The sequence below is a fragment of the Silene latifolia genome, chromosome 3 (assembly GCF_048544455.1).
Source record: "Silene latifolia isolate original U9 population chromosome 3, ASM4854445v1, whole genome shotgun sequence".
NCBI lineage: Eukaryota > Viridiplantae > Streptophyta > Magnoliopsida > Caryophyllales > Caryophyllaceae > Silene > Silene latifolia.
The window spans coordinates 152,506,546-152,522,335 of record NC_133528.1 but is presented as its reverse complement, the minus strand read 5'-3'; the positions used below and the strand labels follow the sequence as shown (position 1 = coordinate 152,522,335).

The 15,790-nt window shown below is 39.5% G+C and overlaps 2 protein-coding genes across 3 annotated transcripts in view; both read right to left on the bottom strand.

Moving 5' to 3' along the window:
* LOC141648531 (S-adenosyl-L-methionine:benzoic acid/salicylic acid carboxyl methyltransferase 3-like) overlaps window positions 1-1,419 on the bottom strand; it is a 39,367-nt gene extending 37,948 nt beyond the window's left edge. The window contains exons 1-2 of the mRNA XM_074457262.1: window positions 668-1,419; window positions 1-405 (exon numbers count right to left, since the gene is read on the bottom strand). Coding sequence (XP_074313363.1) covers window positions 1-405; window positions 668-742 — 480 coding nt within the window. The 5' untranslated portion in view covers window positions 743-1,419. The remainder of the gene's footprint in view (window positions 406-667) is intronic.
* Window positions 1,420-1,518: 99 nt separating this feature from the next.
* Window positions 1,519-5,302, bottom strand: LOC141648530 (putative jasmonic acid carboxyl methyltransferase 2). Of its 2 annotated transcripts, none has more exons than XM_074457260.1 (5): window positions 4,440-5,302; window positions 3,601-3,725; window positions 2,580-2,984; window positions 2,221-2,481; window positions 1,519-1,967 (listed from the first exon to the last, which is right to left on the bottom strand). In XM_074457260.1, exons 2-5 carry the CDS (start codon window positions 3,673-3,675, stop codon window positions 1,623-1,625), a joined length of 1,086 nt encoding a protein of 361 aa, XP_074313361.1. In that variant the 5' UTR covers window positions 3,676-3,725; window positions 4,440-5,302; the 3' UTR covers window positions 1,519-1,622. The 2 variants fall into 2 exon arrangements, with proteins under 2 accessions (XP_074313361.1, XP_074313362.1); XM_074457261.1 differs by having other exon boundaries at window positions 4,484-5,302.
* Window positions 5,303-15,790: the final 10,488 nt, after the last annotated feature.

Sequence of the window (15,790 nt, the reverse complement as noted above, 5' to 3'; positions counted from 1 at the left end):
CTGAGAAAGCCAATGAAGACTGTAAGAGGAGTGAACAAAATGAAGAAATTTGTCAGGAAAGACTCTTCCATAAAACGACTTGGCGACTCCCGACACAAAACAAGGTCCGAAACTCCTTCCTTTACCTTCTTCTAAGTCCTTTTCAAAACTCGACAGCTGGTTAAACAAGCCATTAAAATCATTTCCAGGTAGATCATTTAAGAACACTCCGAATTGAGGGCATTGTCGATTTATACCCCAGCTAGCCTCGTCAATTATGTCTATGATTCTCGAGACTAGTAGGAAAGCATTTGGCCCAGAAGAACAACCCATGTCCGCCATCATAAAGCATTCTGGCCTTAAGGTAGTATAGACTTCCTTTATGCTTTCTTCTATTATCGGTCCGGCCTGTGTTGTTACTGTTCTCTGTTACACATCAAAAGCTTGAGATTTTAGGGTTTTGTTGGGTGATGTTCTAAATTTCTAAATTTGTCATAACTCATAATTTGAAAGGGAGGAATTCATAAAAAAGTTGTATATACTAGATAAGCCAGCCGAGAGTGACATGCTTAAAGTCTAGAAGACATAGGCTCAGGCCATAATGATAGTATGAGCAAATGATTGTTAATGCAATTTAAACGTAAAACAAATCTCTCCTGCATGCAATTAGACGGAGGAGGGACGTCACCTGAATAAGAGAGTTCGTTGCATAGCTAGTGTCGTCGACGCCTTTATTCATATGAAGAACCTTTTCAATTTCCATATCTTTAGTAGTATCTCTCTTTTCTCTTACGTTTTTGCAGCAACGGCCAACGAGTGGGATGTTGTGATAGGATCGATTATCGGTACATAGTATAAGATGGTTGGGAAATTAACTGTCAATCTCCCCCACACAACGAGATACGAATCGACAAAAAATAAATGAAGAATTAGTGGATGAAATTGACTATACATTTATTAAGCAATCAAATGCGAAGATGAAATGTCGGCAAGTTTGTCATTGACGACGTATAAGGTTAATATGCAAACTAAATCGTAATTTCTCAGTCATTTGTCTACCTATGGATTCGACTCATAAGTGCTACCAATAACACCGTGCATGTGCGGTTTAAAAACTAATTACCAGTCCGCTTTCGGCCAAATCCAAGATTTAGATAACCGCTTGAGCTTGAACCCAAAAGCGGACAATATCATATTATTATCGATCACGGACATCGGTACAACAAATGCCCAACAAAAGGTATCAACGCTTCCACACAACAAATTAAACAGACAATTGTTTTAGTCTTGAAATGATACTGAGTAAGGATATGACCATCTTATATATGAGTACATCGACAACATCTACATTGTATCTTGAGATAAATACTAACAAATCTCCGATACTCCCTCCGTCTTAGTCAATTTTTACTTTTGGTTTTGGCGTCAAGGCCTAGTGGAGGGGATCATTTGTAAATATTCTTGCTAAATGACAAGTAGACAAAGCTGGATATTTTATGTAAGTGATCAAATTATCTATTAAATAGAAAGATAGGCAAATAAATAAGACACCTTGAAATAGAATAGGTAAACAAATGGAATATTTGTGTAATTTTAGAACATTTGATGATAAATCTGGCAAAGATTTTAAAAAGAAAGAAGTACTACTCTTTCTTGGTCAATGATACCACAATGTTAACGTATTCACTTCTTTTTTCCGCCATTCGTGCCTTGACACGTGTTTCGAACAATAGAAACAAATCATCCATAACAGCATGACCAAATGCAATTGTAAGTAAAGGTTCTATCACTGCTCTTAAGGTCTTAGCTACAAACTCTGCTTGGGTGTCAAGGTTTTGAGAGGTATCTACGCCCCAATCAACTGTAATTGTTTCGAGTTTGTTAAGAGCAAACGATCCTTCAACCTCGACTAATTTTCTAACCTCGTCAACTGTTGGAGAATATAAGGGTAAGTTGAAGTTGTCCAATTTTTCCTCCTCAATCAAACCCTGTTGATAATTCATATAGGAGTAGTTATAATCTCTCTAAATTCTTATTATTGAAGCATATAGTTAATTGAATTAATTTTATCTTGTAGATCGATTTGCAAATCTCTCTTTCAAAGAAAATATTTTCTCTGTCTGAGTTATTTGTTTATATTTTATAAACTATGAATGTTATTTTAATCAAATGTAAGCAAATGAATTAAGCGGATGAAGTATTACGTAAATTGTTAAACAATAGATTAAAAGTTATAATAACCTCTAAAACCATGTCATGAAGGGTAGAGCCAAACAACTCGTACACCAAGTCAGGGTCGTGACTATCAATGCTACCCAGGATTACCAAGACCATGCCACCACCGAAGACAATTTCCCTTGAACGCGACCTTAAAAACAACGTAAAATCCCTCTTAAATTGTGCATAATATGCTATGTATATCTCTGGAGGGCTTGTTTTTGCTATGCATATGTTCCCTTTGTTCAGTGCTTCTCCGTTTTTGTTCACCAACCCGCTTGGTACCTACCATTTCAAATAACAGAACTTTACCGAAGAGATCTTAGCCTAATGGTTAAGATGCAGGTATTGTCGAAACCCCACCCTAAAGGGTTTTTGTTTACCTGCGAAAGCCAGTGAACACAATTAGAGCAGTGAACAAAATGAAGAAACTTGTCAGGAAAGACTCTTCCGTAAAATGACTTGGGTATTCCCGACACAGAACAAAGCCTGAGCCTGTTTTCATTTCCTTCTTCTGCTGCCTGTTCAAAACTTGGGAGCATGCTGAATAAGGTATTGAAGTCGTTTCCAGGGAGATCATTAAGAAAGACCCCGAATTGAGGGAATTGTCGGTTTATGCTCCGGCTAGCGTCTTCAATTACGTCAATCATTCGTGAGACTGCTAGTAATGCAGTTGGCCCTGAAGAACAACCCATGTCTGCCATCATAAGACATTCTGGCCTTAAGGTATCATAGACTTGCCTTGTACTTTCGTCGATTATCGGACCTGCCTGTGTTATTATTGCTCTCTGTTACAAACCAAATTAAATGATTGAGATTTGAGGGTCAATGCAAAATAAGAGACTTAGCTTGGGGCAAAAAGACTAAACCTAATTTTAATAAGAGACTTTGGCAAAAATATTTATAAAAGAGATGTTTATTATTCCCTCCGTCCCGGTCATTTGTTGTCCTTTGGTTTTGGCACAAAGACCAAAGAAAAGGGAGGGGGCAATTACTAAATGACAAGTGGAATGAATTGAGTGTGAATGATCAAATTACTCATTAAATTCTTTCTTAAAATAGAAAGGACAACAAATGACTGAGACACCTCAAAATGAAAAAAGACAACAAATGACCGGGAGAGAGGGAGTAGTTTTTAAGGTTAGTAACGACCGTAGTGATAATATGGATATGATATCGGTTATTTGTTTAACTTTGATTTTGACACAAACACTAAAGGAGATGAGAGATGACTATTTATGGTTATGTCATAGAATGACAAGTGGTTTTTAATGGATATGGATGTTCAAATCACTTATTAAAAGTATCGCTATATAAAAAGGTAAATAAATGACCGATCGAGGCAGAAGGAATATAAAGAGTTAGAGAATGAAAGACAATAAAGGAGAGGGAGAAGGAGTAGACCTGCAATAGAGAGTTCCTTGCATAACTGGTATGACCAACGCCTTTTTTCATATGAAAAACCTTTTCAACTTCCATTTCTACTATGTTTGCAAGGACTTTTTATGTTGTATAGGACAAGATTAGTGCTACAAGGTAGTACAAGATAGTTGCGTTAGTTTTAGAGTATTTGTTAGCGTGTAAACTCATGTATCACGTTGATGGTGTAAAGATGGAAAATCATTTTTAGTGAACGTGACCTTTGAAAATGAGTCCAAAACTAAATTCGTGATGAGGGTAAGTGCGGATTTCGAGGGGGAATGGGAGGGCACTTGCCTACCCTCAAATTTCATAAATAATTTGTTATTGGTACTTAATATTAGGAATAATCTTCTAACATCTGAATGCATGGTTAGAGCTTCACTTTCTAAACAAGACTATTACGGTTCAAATTCCACAAGGGCACATTAGTTTTAGCATTATTTGTTGGTTTTTGGCCATAGCGTAGCCCATGTGTTATGCAATTTCTACGCCGGTTCCTGGGTAAAGATTTGGCCCAAAGCGAATAATATCGTACTATTATGCACCATGAACACTGACGCATCAAAGGCCCAACAAGAAATACCAACGGTTCCGCACAACAGTATTTTGGGAAATAAAAGTCGATCTCCACATGTAATTTGTTGAAAGATTAACAACAAATCTCCTACCTACAAGCAACAAGATGCCAATCGCTAAATAATGTAAAAGGAAACTAAGTTGTAAAAGGAGTGATATAGTTCAACTAGGGCAAACTAATACCCTCTAGACCTTTTAAGCATAATAATTGGTAAATACCATATATTGTTTGAGTAGCGACATACCTAGAGCGAGGAAGCTTCTTTCTGTAGGGACGGTGAAACGTTACCTATATCCGACCCCTTGTTCGTCAAAAACCGTGAGATTGGCCTTGTACCAAAGCAAAACTCACTAAAACACAGTAAATTCTTAATTCTTTGGCTATAGTACTCTTTTGTCTCTGCCAAATGAAAAGATAGAATGACTCCATTATATAGGACAAAATCTTTAAGATAGGCATTAACCATTTTAAGGTTAAGACGAGTCAAATATACCCATGTGGGATGCACCGGGTGGCGTCGTATCATTATCCTATAGAAAATCCCTTTTGCCCCAATCTCGACGCCACCCTCTCATATACAATAAGTGGGGGTCCCAATAATAATGAGTATATCACAAACATATGATGGGGACCACAATAATATAGGGTGCATATAAGAAGGTGGTATCGAGATTGGGCGCCACCGGGTGGCGCCGTATCATTATCCTTTTTTATATATCTATGTGGGATGATATTTGATCCGTTTTAAACTTAAAACGGATAATGCCGTCCTAAATAAGACTGGCTGCTACATTATTGTTAAAACAGCTAACATTATGGATTTTTCCCAAACAAACAATCTTATGTGAGGCCACGCTGTTCTTCTTGTTTGACAAGGACGGAGCGGTGATAAGGAATTAGCGGTCTGTAATTAATAAGTACTGTTTTAGTGTCGGTTTTTACTTATTTATACTTTTTACTAGCTTAGTATCGGCTTTTTCTTATTTATATTTTTACTAGCTTAGTATCTGAAGGAAACCATTGATGAAGGAAGCCATTGATGTTATAACAAGAAAGCTTGAAAATAAAGGAAGATTCTAGAGAGAGGAAGTAAATAGAAAGAGAGTTTTTATTGATATTATGAATGAATGTATAATAAGTTACAAAGACAATTGTTATATATACACACAGTAAGTAAAGCTAATAACAATACAACAAACTTGTAATTGACTCAAGTTATTCCAACATCCCCCCTCAAGTTGGAGGGTGTTGAAGTAGACACACCCAACTTGTGCATGAGCTGATGATGAAGTGTGCCAGAAAGAGACTTAGTAAAAACATCAGCTGGCTGTTCAGTAGTAGGAACATGGGATAGAGTAATCAGACCAGCCTGTAGTTGCTCACGTACAAAATGACAGTCGAGATCGATGTGTTTAGTCCGCTCGTGGAAAACAGGATTCTTAGCTATATGTATAGCAGCCTGGCTGTCACACTTCACAGGAATGGGTGTGATATCAGGCACATTTAATTCAGTAAGAAGTCTTGTTAGCCATGCCAATTCTGCAGTTAACCTTCGTAAGGATCTATATTCTGCCTCTGCCGAAGAAAGAGAGACAGTTTGTTGCTTTTTCGACTTCCATGAGATCAAGCTACCACCAAGGAAAACAACATATCCACTGACAGACCTCCTAGAATGTGGACACGCTGCCCAATCAGCATCACAATATGCCATTAAAGAGTAATTGGGAGCAGAATTTAACAATATCCCTTGTGATGGTGATTTGGACAGATATTGTAGAACATGTATAGCACCTTGCCAATGAAGATCAGTGGGAGAAGAGAGAAACTGACTCAAGTGCTGGATGGCAAAACATATATCTGGTCTTGTGTGTGTCAAAAAATTAAGCTTACCAACGAGCCTTCTATAAGGAGTGGGATCAGATAAAGGAACCCCAACATCAGCCAAGAGTTTAACATTGTTGTTAAGAGGAGTAGACACAACTGGTTTGTCTTGACAATGAAACTCACTCAACAGATCATAAATGTATTTGGATTGAGTAATTGCTATACCATAAGAGACTGTAGTGAATTCCAGACCTAAGAAATAATGTAAGTTCCCAAGGTCTTTGTTCTTGAAGACATCATCCAGGAAAGATTTGAGAGAATTAATTTCTGCTTTATTGTCACCAGTGATCAAGATATCGTCCACATAGACAGCTATAAAAACATGTGAGCAGCCGGAAGTCTTGTGGAATAAAGAATAATCATTTAAAGATTGAATGTATCCTCTTGACTTAAGGGCTGTACTAAGCTTAGAGTACCATTGTCGAGAAGCCTGTTTCAAACCATATAAAGACTTTTGTAGTCGGCAAACCAAATGAGGATTAGACAAAGGTAGACCAGGAGGTGGTTTCATATAAACCTCCTCATCCAAATCTCCATGTAAGAAGGCATTATTCACATCTAATTGATTTAATGTCCATCCCTTTTTTAAAGCAACTGCCACCAAGCTTCTAATGGTGGTCATTTTAACTACAGGAGAAAAGGTTTCAGTATAATCGATGCCTTCCTTTTGTGTGAATCCCTTCACTGCCAACCTAGCTTTGTACCTCTCAATGGTGCCATCAGCCTTATGCTTCACTTTAAAAACCCATTTGCAGCTAATGGATTTTTTTCCAACAGGAAGAGGGACCAGTGACCAGGTGTTATTAGCCTCTAAGGCAGAGAATTCTGCTGCTACTGCCTGCTGCCACTCAGGAAATGTCACAGCTTGTTCATAACTCTCGGGTTCTTGAACAGGGTGTAGAGTAGATGCATTTAACATATAACTTGTATTAATGTCAGAATGGTGTGAAGCTAGGTCAGAGATGCAAAAAGAGGTAAGGGTATGGTGGCAGTCTGAAACAGATAAATTGGCAGATGTGGATTTGTTTGATGAACAATGGAAATCTTTGAAGTGAGAAGGAAAATGTGAAATTCTAGAAGAGTGTCTGGTTGGTTGAGGATTTGCATTATGGGTAGTATTATGAGGTGAAGAGATCGCAGTACTATTAGTGTTATTATTGTTATTGTTGGTGTTAGTCTCATTTGCTGTGGAATTTAGAGTGGAATTAGGAATGTGAGTGGTGAACTGGTCAGGGTTAGAAGAAAGAGGAGAAGGGATGGAAATAGGTAAGAAATGATTGTAAGTGTCAGGAACATAAGGGAAGATTTGTTCATGGAAGACAACATCTCTAGAACAAAAAATTGATTTGGTTTCTAAATTCATGAGTTTGTAGGCCTTTTTACCAAATGGATAGCCTAAGAATAAGGCAGGTATAGCTCTAGCATCAAATTTATCTCTGCCATGTTTAGGAGAGGTAGCATGGCATAAGCAACCAAAGGTTCTTATGTGAGAAAGGTTGGGTGGCTTGTGAAAGAGAAGTTCATAGGGAGATTTGTTGTTGAGAATTTTGGTGGGTAGTCTGTTAATGAGGTAAGCTGCAGTAAGAACACACTCACCCCAATATTTTTTAGGTAAATTGGATTGGAAAATGAGGGCCCTGGCAGTTTCCAGGAGGTGCTTATGTTTGCGTTCAACCACTCCATTTTGTTGTGGAGTATGAACACAAGACGTTTGATGGATGATTCCATTTTTATTGAGATAGTCAGTGGTGGATATACTAGAGCCAAGTTCAAGAGCATTATCTGATCTCAATATTTGAACAGTTTGTTGAAATTGGGTTTTGGCAAAGACAATGAAATTTTTAATTAAGTCAAAAGCAACCCCTTTGGAAGAAATGAGGTGTATCCATGTGGTTCTTGTAAAATCATCAACAATGGTGATAAAGTACTTATAGCCATTAAAGGTAGGTATGGGATAAGGTCCCCAAAGGTCCACATGAATGAGTTGAAAAGCACGAGTAGATTGAATGTAACTATTAGGAAAAGAAAATCTGTGTTGTCTAGCTTTAGCACAAATGGAGCAAGACAAAATTTGAGCTTCATTCAATTCAGAGAATTTACAAAATGGCATATTCTTGAGTTTATACATTGGTAAATGGCCTAATCTAGAGTGCCAAATTTCAGCAGAATTAGAAACTATTACAGAATTGGAATGTGAAGAATTTAGAAAAGGTTGAGACTGAGATGAGGCCTGAAGGAGGTAGAGATTTTTGTGAACTTTACCAAGAGTCGTTGGCATCTTCATAGAAGAGCCCTGCAATAAGCAAAGAGTTGGTGAGAAGCTAATAGTGGAATTTAGTTGTTTGGCTAGTCTGGCTATGGACAATAGATTGAACTTGAAAGAGGGGACAAAAAGTACATCTTCAAGTGTGATTTCTGAAGTAACAGGAACAGTCCCTATGGTGTCGACGATAGTGGTCTGGCCAGTAGGTAGAGTAATGGAATAAGGTTTGGTTATTTTTCTGACATTAGAGAACAAGTTAATGAATGCACACATGTGATCACTAGCACCACTATCCAATATCCAAGAATTATGACAAACAGAGAAAGCATTAGAGAGAGTGGTGTTACCAGCAAAGTTGGCAGAAACAGCATTAGAATTGTCTGTAGGTGTTGAAGTGTGAAGAACATTCCTCAACTTGTTGTACATATCAGCAGTAAAACCATGATCATCAAGGCTTTGACTTGAAGTACCAGAACCTGAAGACATCCCCTGCTGAAGACCAAAGAAGGAACCATTGGTATTATGACTTGGGTTCATGAATTCTTGAGCAGCAGCATTGTTGGCAAATCGTTTCTTGTTGTTGTTATATTCCAGCTGCTTGCAATTGCTGATAAGATGGCCTGGTTTCTTACAGTAATTGCAGGTTTTGACTGTTGTTTGAGTGTCAATGTTTCTGAAATCTGGAACATTCCTGAATTCTGGTTTGTTAGGAGTAGGTTTGAATTGATTTTGGTACGGACTGTATTGTGCATTCTGACTATACTGTGGATTCTGGTACTGATTGTATTGAGCATTGGGGTTGAAATTGAGTCTGGCTTGATTCTGATTTTGATTGTATTGTGGATTTGGTCCTTTGCTCTTGAAGTTCTTGGCATAGAAAGATGCAGATTCATGATGAATTTGTGTGGTTTTATGAAAATCTCTTTGGTTTTCTTCCTGCAGGAGAATGCTATACACGGATGCAATAGAAGGAAGAGGATTCTGCATCAACAATGTACCTCGAATAACACCATACGAGTCATTCAATCCCATTAACATCTGAACAACTCGTTGATTCTGCTGAAATTTATCCCTCTTTTCAGCCGCACCACAAGTACAAGTACAAGAACATGTAGGATTGAGACCCATAGCATCAACTTCATCCCAAATTAGCTTAAGTTTAGTGAAATATGTCGCAATACTATCATCACCTTGACCAAAATCAGTTAATTTCTTATGGATGCCATACAATTGTGCACCGTTAGTCTGACCATAACGATTCTCAAGTTCATCCCAAGCAATTTTAGCGGATTTAGAATATAGAATAGAATTCGCGATATCGGGAGATAAAGAGTTGAGAATCCATGTGAAAACAGTATCATTACATTGTTGCCAAATAGCAATAGCAGTGACAGGAGAAGTAGGTTTAGGAATCGTACCATCGATGAACCCTAATTTGTTCTTCGCTGAAAGTGCGATTTGCATGCTCCTTTTCCAGCCGCTGAATCCAGTACCGTCGAACACAGTGGAGACCAATTTTGATAACAACATATCAGATTTGCTGATCTTCGTCGGATTATTATCACTTGTTTCGTCGGAGCTCGGCATTGTGTTGAATCTTTCGGAATTTCGATTGTGTAAAGATATGTGATAAGAGAATTAAGAACGAATTTGCAGAAAAACGAGAATTTTGATGATTTTGTGATAAAAGAAAGAGGAAATTGAATGTATTTTTTTTTTTTTTTTTTTGATTTTATGATATAAACCCTAGAAATTGGGGAAAATTGAAATGAACAGAAAACGAAACTAATTGCGGAAGCGAAATGAAGACGAAATAGGCATAGAGACAGGACTAGCCTGCTTTGATACCATGAAGGAAACCATTGATGAAGGAAGCCATTGATGTTATAACAAGAAAGCTTGAAAATAAAGGAAGATTCTAGAGAGAGAGGAAGTAAATAGAAAGAGAGTTTTTATTGATATTATGAATGAATGTATAATAAGTTACAAAGACAATTGTTATATATACACACAGTAAGTAAAGCTAATAACAATACAACAAACTTGTAATTGACTCAAGTTATTCCAACAGTATCACGGTCCGGTACTTTTACCAGATCGTGGTACGTACCCTTGCCCGGCTCAAGGCAAGATGCAAGCGACAAGGATCTTCAATTCGTACTAGTGAAGGATCGCTCACTAGCACGATACTCGGTCTCGGAAACACTCGACATGATTGCAACGAGAGCGTCAAGCACTAGTGTTTGTCAAGCACTAGGCATTCGTAATCGGTCTCGGGTGTGTGAGTCGGGATCCTAGTGTCGATCCCACAAACACGGCTTGTTAGAAAAGTGAAGGCATAGAGTCGTTCACAACAAAGCAACAACAAGCAACACGAAGGCACAAGGTAGGAAGCAAATTTTCATTCACTAGTACTCCCTAAAGATGGAAATTTGATATTTACATCCTGGTAGCATGAGACATTGAATTTCAAAACTAGTGTACAATAGCGATATACCTATTTATGGAAAGAAAAACTATGCTAACTATACTAAATTAGGAAAGTATTTACTAAAAATATACAAGGGAAATGAAATTACATAAGCATGAATAAATCTAAGGGTTCGAAGTGTGCGGATCATCACACTCTACCCCACCTAATCTTGTTGCCGCCCTCGGCAACGCCATAGTCTTGAATGGCGCTTCAGTGAGACATCGTGCTTGAGCCCTGGTTGTCCATGTTGTGTTGGGATTTAGCTTTCTCTGCACTCCGGCTTGTGGGCGAGCTTCTGACCACACAATGATCGGCGTCATCGTCCCTTCAAGGATAAGCTGAAGCTCCTTGACATAGAAGTTGTTGAACATCGTGTTCTCCAAGTCCACTACTCGCTCCTTGTCTTCTAGGAAATCCCACTTTGCCGTTGTTCGAGTAAACATCCGGCGATCTCTCGGGGTCTTTTCTCCAAACACTTGCTCCCATGGACCTTCCTCTTGTCTATCTTCACTGCAGTACCTGCATTCAAGGACATGTGAGATCTCCTGGACGCCGAATCAGCATTTCGGCGTGGCCCCCTGATGGTACGAGGCCTTATCTCTTGGGTCGACTGACCCGCAAACCAGGACGTCGATTCAGCATATCGACGCGGCCCCCTGATGGTATGAGACCTACTTCTTTGGGCATCTGGGCCCTCATTGTCTCCTCCTCGGTGAGGTGATAGACTCTCCTTTCGTCCCCCAGGCCACTTAGCAGCGTAGTTAGCCTGGGTCTTGTTCGCCCTCGGCTCCACCGAACCTTTAGGCAATCTCCAAGGTCGCATCTCTTGTTTAGGCGTCGGTATCACCCTCATAGTCGAAATTCGATGCTGCCTACCGTCTTCACTATGATAGACTCGATTAGTAGCATTGATCCGTCACTCGGTTTCAATACTACCAATGTTTTCTGAAAGAACTGCATCCCAAGTACTAACTTGAATTCATCCAGCGGAACGGTGGTGAAGTCGAGCTCCCTTGTCCACTCACCCACTTGGACCGCGACCTTCTTAGCCACTCCTTGAATGCGTCTCAATTTCTCATTGACCGGCTTCAGGCAGCTGTTAGCATCCCGCAGAACTAGCCCCAACCGATCAGCTTCCTCTTTCGTAACAAAGTTGTGGGAGGCGCCGGAGTCGATCAAGGCTCGTGCTTGCTTCCCATTCACCATCAAGTCCACGTACATGAGCCCGTTGGATTTCTTGGTGCAGGAATCTTCGTACTTCCCCATCGCGCTAATCCTTTGAAGTGAGCCCATCCGTGGTTGATCTTCCGCATCACTCGAGTCTTCGTCATACTTTTGGTGATAGTCGGCCAATGCCCCATCAAGACGTTATTGAGCCTCTTTCGGCATCTTCTTGAACATGGCATTGAACTCCGCTTTGTTCGGACAATCGGCCATCTTGTGAGGACCCTTGCACACAAAACACGCGAACGGTTTCTTCGTTGTGGAAGCAATTGAGTTTCCCGCCTTCGAAGACGAGCTTGAGGGCGAGTTCGTAGTGCTCGCCGATTGGGATTGACTTCCTTGCGAGCGAAACCGACTGTTCCCAACTGAAATGGCGCTATTTTGTGGCTTTTGTCCATTGTACCCACTCTGCGACGCACCAGTATTCCCTGTTGGTGCCACAACTCTTGGTGCCTCTCGCTCCTCGTGAAAGTCGAGCAGGCGCTCCGCGGCCGATACGGCCGAAGACAGAGTTTTGGGATTCTGCCTCATGACCTCCTGTTCTGCCCACCTCTTCAACCCGTCAATGAATTCAAATGTCCCGTCTGTCTCGGACATTTAGGTAAACTCGAGCATGCATGTTGAGAATTTCCTCACATATTCTCGGATTGATTTGGTGTGCTTGATTTAATTTCCTTCAACTTCTTCCGAGTAACAAACTTCGTGTTCTCGGGGTAGAAGCGATCATAAAGATCCTCTTAAATTCGGCCCCATGATGTCACCGTAATCGTGCCCGCATCGATTTCCTTGTACCTAGCCCTCCACCACATCTTGGCATCATCGACTAGATACATGCTTGCCGTGACAACTTCCACGTCTTTGTCGAGCCCACTTACTCGGAATTATTGCTCCATATCGAAGCTAAAGTTATCGACCGCTTTCGAATCCCTCACCCCATCGTAGGTACGAGGTGGGGGTGCCTTCACCTTATGGCCCCTCACATATTTCCCGTCATTGGCCACCGCTTTCACGAGTGTGGCGCAAGTGTTCTCTAACATCTCGACCTTTCGGTGGAGATGATTGATCTCTTCCTCCCAATCATCGGGGATCGCATCACTAATCGCTTGGATGCGGGTGTTCATCCCGTCCACCTTCGTCTTGAGTTCACAAACCGTCTTCTGCAACTCCTCGAGGCTCGCAGCCATCCGCATAATGACGCCCTCGAGTTTGGGAAGCTTGACGTCGATTGATTCCTCTAAGGCATCCACTCGATCCTCAATTGTATCGCCCATTTTCTCGATCTCGATAAACAAATGCGGTGTGCAGACACCCGTTGGAAGACCGGGCTCTGATACCAAATGTCACGGTCCGGTACTTTTGTCGGATCGTGGCGCGCACCCTTGCCCGGCTCAAGGCAAGATGCAAGCGACAAAGATCTTCGTACTAGTGAAGGATCGCTCACTAGCACGATACTCGGGTCTCGGAAACACTCGACAAGATTGCAACGAGAGCGCCAAGAACTAGTGTTTGTCAAGCACTAGGCGAATCGTAATCGGTCTCGGGTGTGTGAGTCGGGATCCTAATGTCGATCCTATAAACACGACTTGTTAGAAAAGTGAAGGCAAAGAGTTGTTCACAACAAAGCAACAACAAGCAACACGAAGGCACAAGGTAGGAAGCAAATTTTCATTCACTAGTACTCCCTAAAGAGGGAAATTTGATATTTACATCCTGCTAGCATGAGACATTGAAATTACAAAATTAGTGTAGAATAGCGATATACCTATTTATGGAAAGAAAAGCTATGCTAACTATACTAAACTAGGAAAGTATTTACTAAAAATATACAAGGAAAATGAAATTACATGGGTGGTGCTCATTCATGTACGAATTTTACTCAATCATGGACGTACATGACCATAATACCCCTTATATTTTAATGAATTCATTTTCATACCCTTGTTTCACACACACCCTCTCTCTCCTTCATTTATTCTTTTCTTACTCTAACTATCACCATCTAACCACCACCCGCCCGCCACCATCCACCACCCTCACCGTCACCTCCTTGCGTCACCGGCCATCAGTCGATCTCACATATCCGCCTCCCAACGATTATACGGTATATATCAGGTTTATTTCTCTTTACTTGTTTATTCGGTTCGGTTTGATCCGACTCAATTCCAATTACTGATCAATCATTTAATGACTAAATATACGATCTACAACTCATTTAGTTCCTTTTGACATCCTTAATGAAAAAACGCTGTGTTATTGGAAATGGAGTTGTGCATTTGCCTGGTCTTTTTTCGTAGAAACTGATGTGCTGGAATCAAATGGGGTATCTTGTGACGGTTGTATAAAGCTATTGCATAGTGCATTCTTACGAGCAAGGAAACAACTGAACGGTCCATGTTCTGAAAATTATTTAAAGTTTGATTGAGCAACATATGGTATAGTGGTGTACCGGCAAAATTTTTGGGCAACAGCAAAACAAAACATCAGAAGGCAGAAGAATAAAACTACGATTTCGAGTACATGAAGAGTCTGTATCTTACAATTACAAACCCTAATTAATTAGTATAAATCTATTTCTTAATTTGGTATAATACAATTAATAAAATTAAGAATTAGAATTATTACTCGATCGATTCGAGAATTAGTATCCATAATTGTGAAATTTGACGGATTTGATTAGTTTTGTAGATTTGATTAATTTTGTGAGCGAGAAAGTTAGAGAGAATTAGACAAAGGGTATACTATGGAAAAGTAATGAAAAAAAGTACATGAATGAGTAAAACTTGTACATGAATGAGCAACTACGAATTACATAAGCATGAATAAATCTAAGGGTTCGAAGTGTGTGGATCATCACACTTAGGACCTATGCAAAAATGCACGGACATATATAGATAATATTATAATAAGCTTTAAATTTTATAATACAACATTATATTACTCCCTCTGTTCCGATCAATTGTTGTTCTTTCGTTTTGGCACAAAGACCAAGGAATGAGGAAAAGGTCAATAACTAAATGACAAGTGGAACAAATTGAATGAGAATGATCAAATTACTCACCAAGTTCATTCTTAAAATAGAAAGGACAACAAATGACTGAGACACCTCAAAATGGAAAAGGACAACAAATGACCGGGATAGAGGGAGTAGTTGACAATAACCATCTACCATTGTTGGTGGCCCGGCTTACACGTAGGCAGCCGTGATAAAAGTCCATAAAGGCTATATAAAACCATACTAATGGCAATTTCTCTCTGTCATAGCAAACATCATAGTTATAAAATTGTCGAAACCTATGTACTCCGTAAGTATGAAACCAAATACTCCATCTATGGTGTATTGGCCTCTACTAAGCACAATAAGAGTAAGTATTAGCTTCATGTCAACATTAACGTCTAGTATGCTTTCATTTTTCACACGGAGTTCCTTGTTACTTGTGAGAAATTACTTTGTTAGCTATCAAGCTAGTTAGCTGAGAAAGAGGATATATAATCTTGTGGCAAACTTCTTTATAAACTTGTATACAATCTACAGGAAAAAAAGAAGAGAAAAGAACATTAATTTATGAAAAACAGGAAAAATATAAACACTAAGAAGATGGGAAATTGAATGTATGTTATTGATAGATAAAGCGTGTATGTACATCTGTTTATATGCTAAAGCTATTAAACAAAATAAGGGAAAAATAATACAACTTCCTAATAAAGAATATACACAATAATATCATATATTACTATAAGGAAACAATATCGT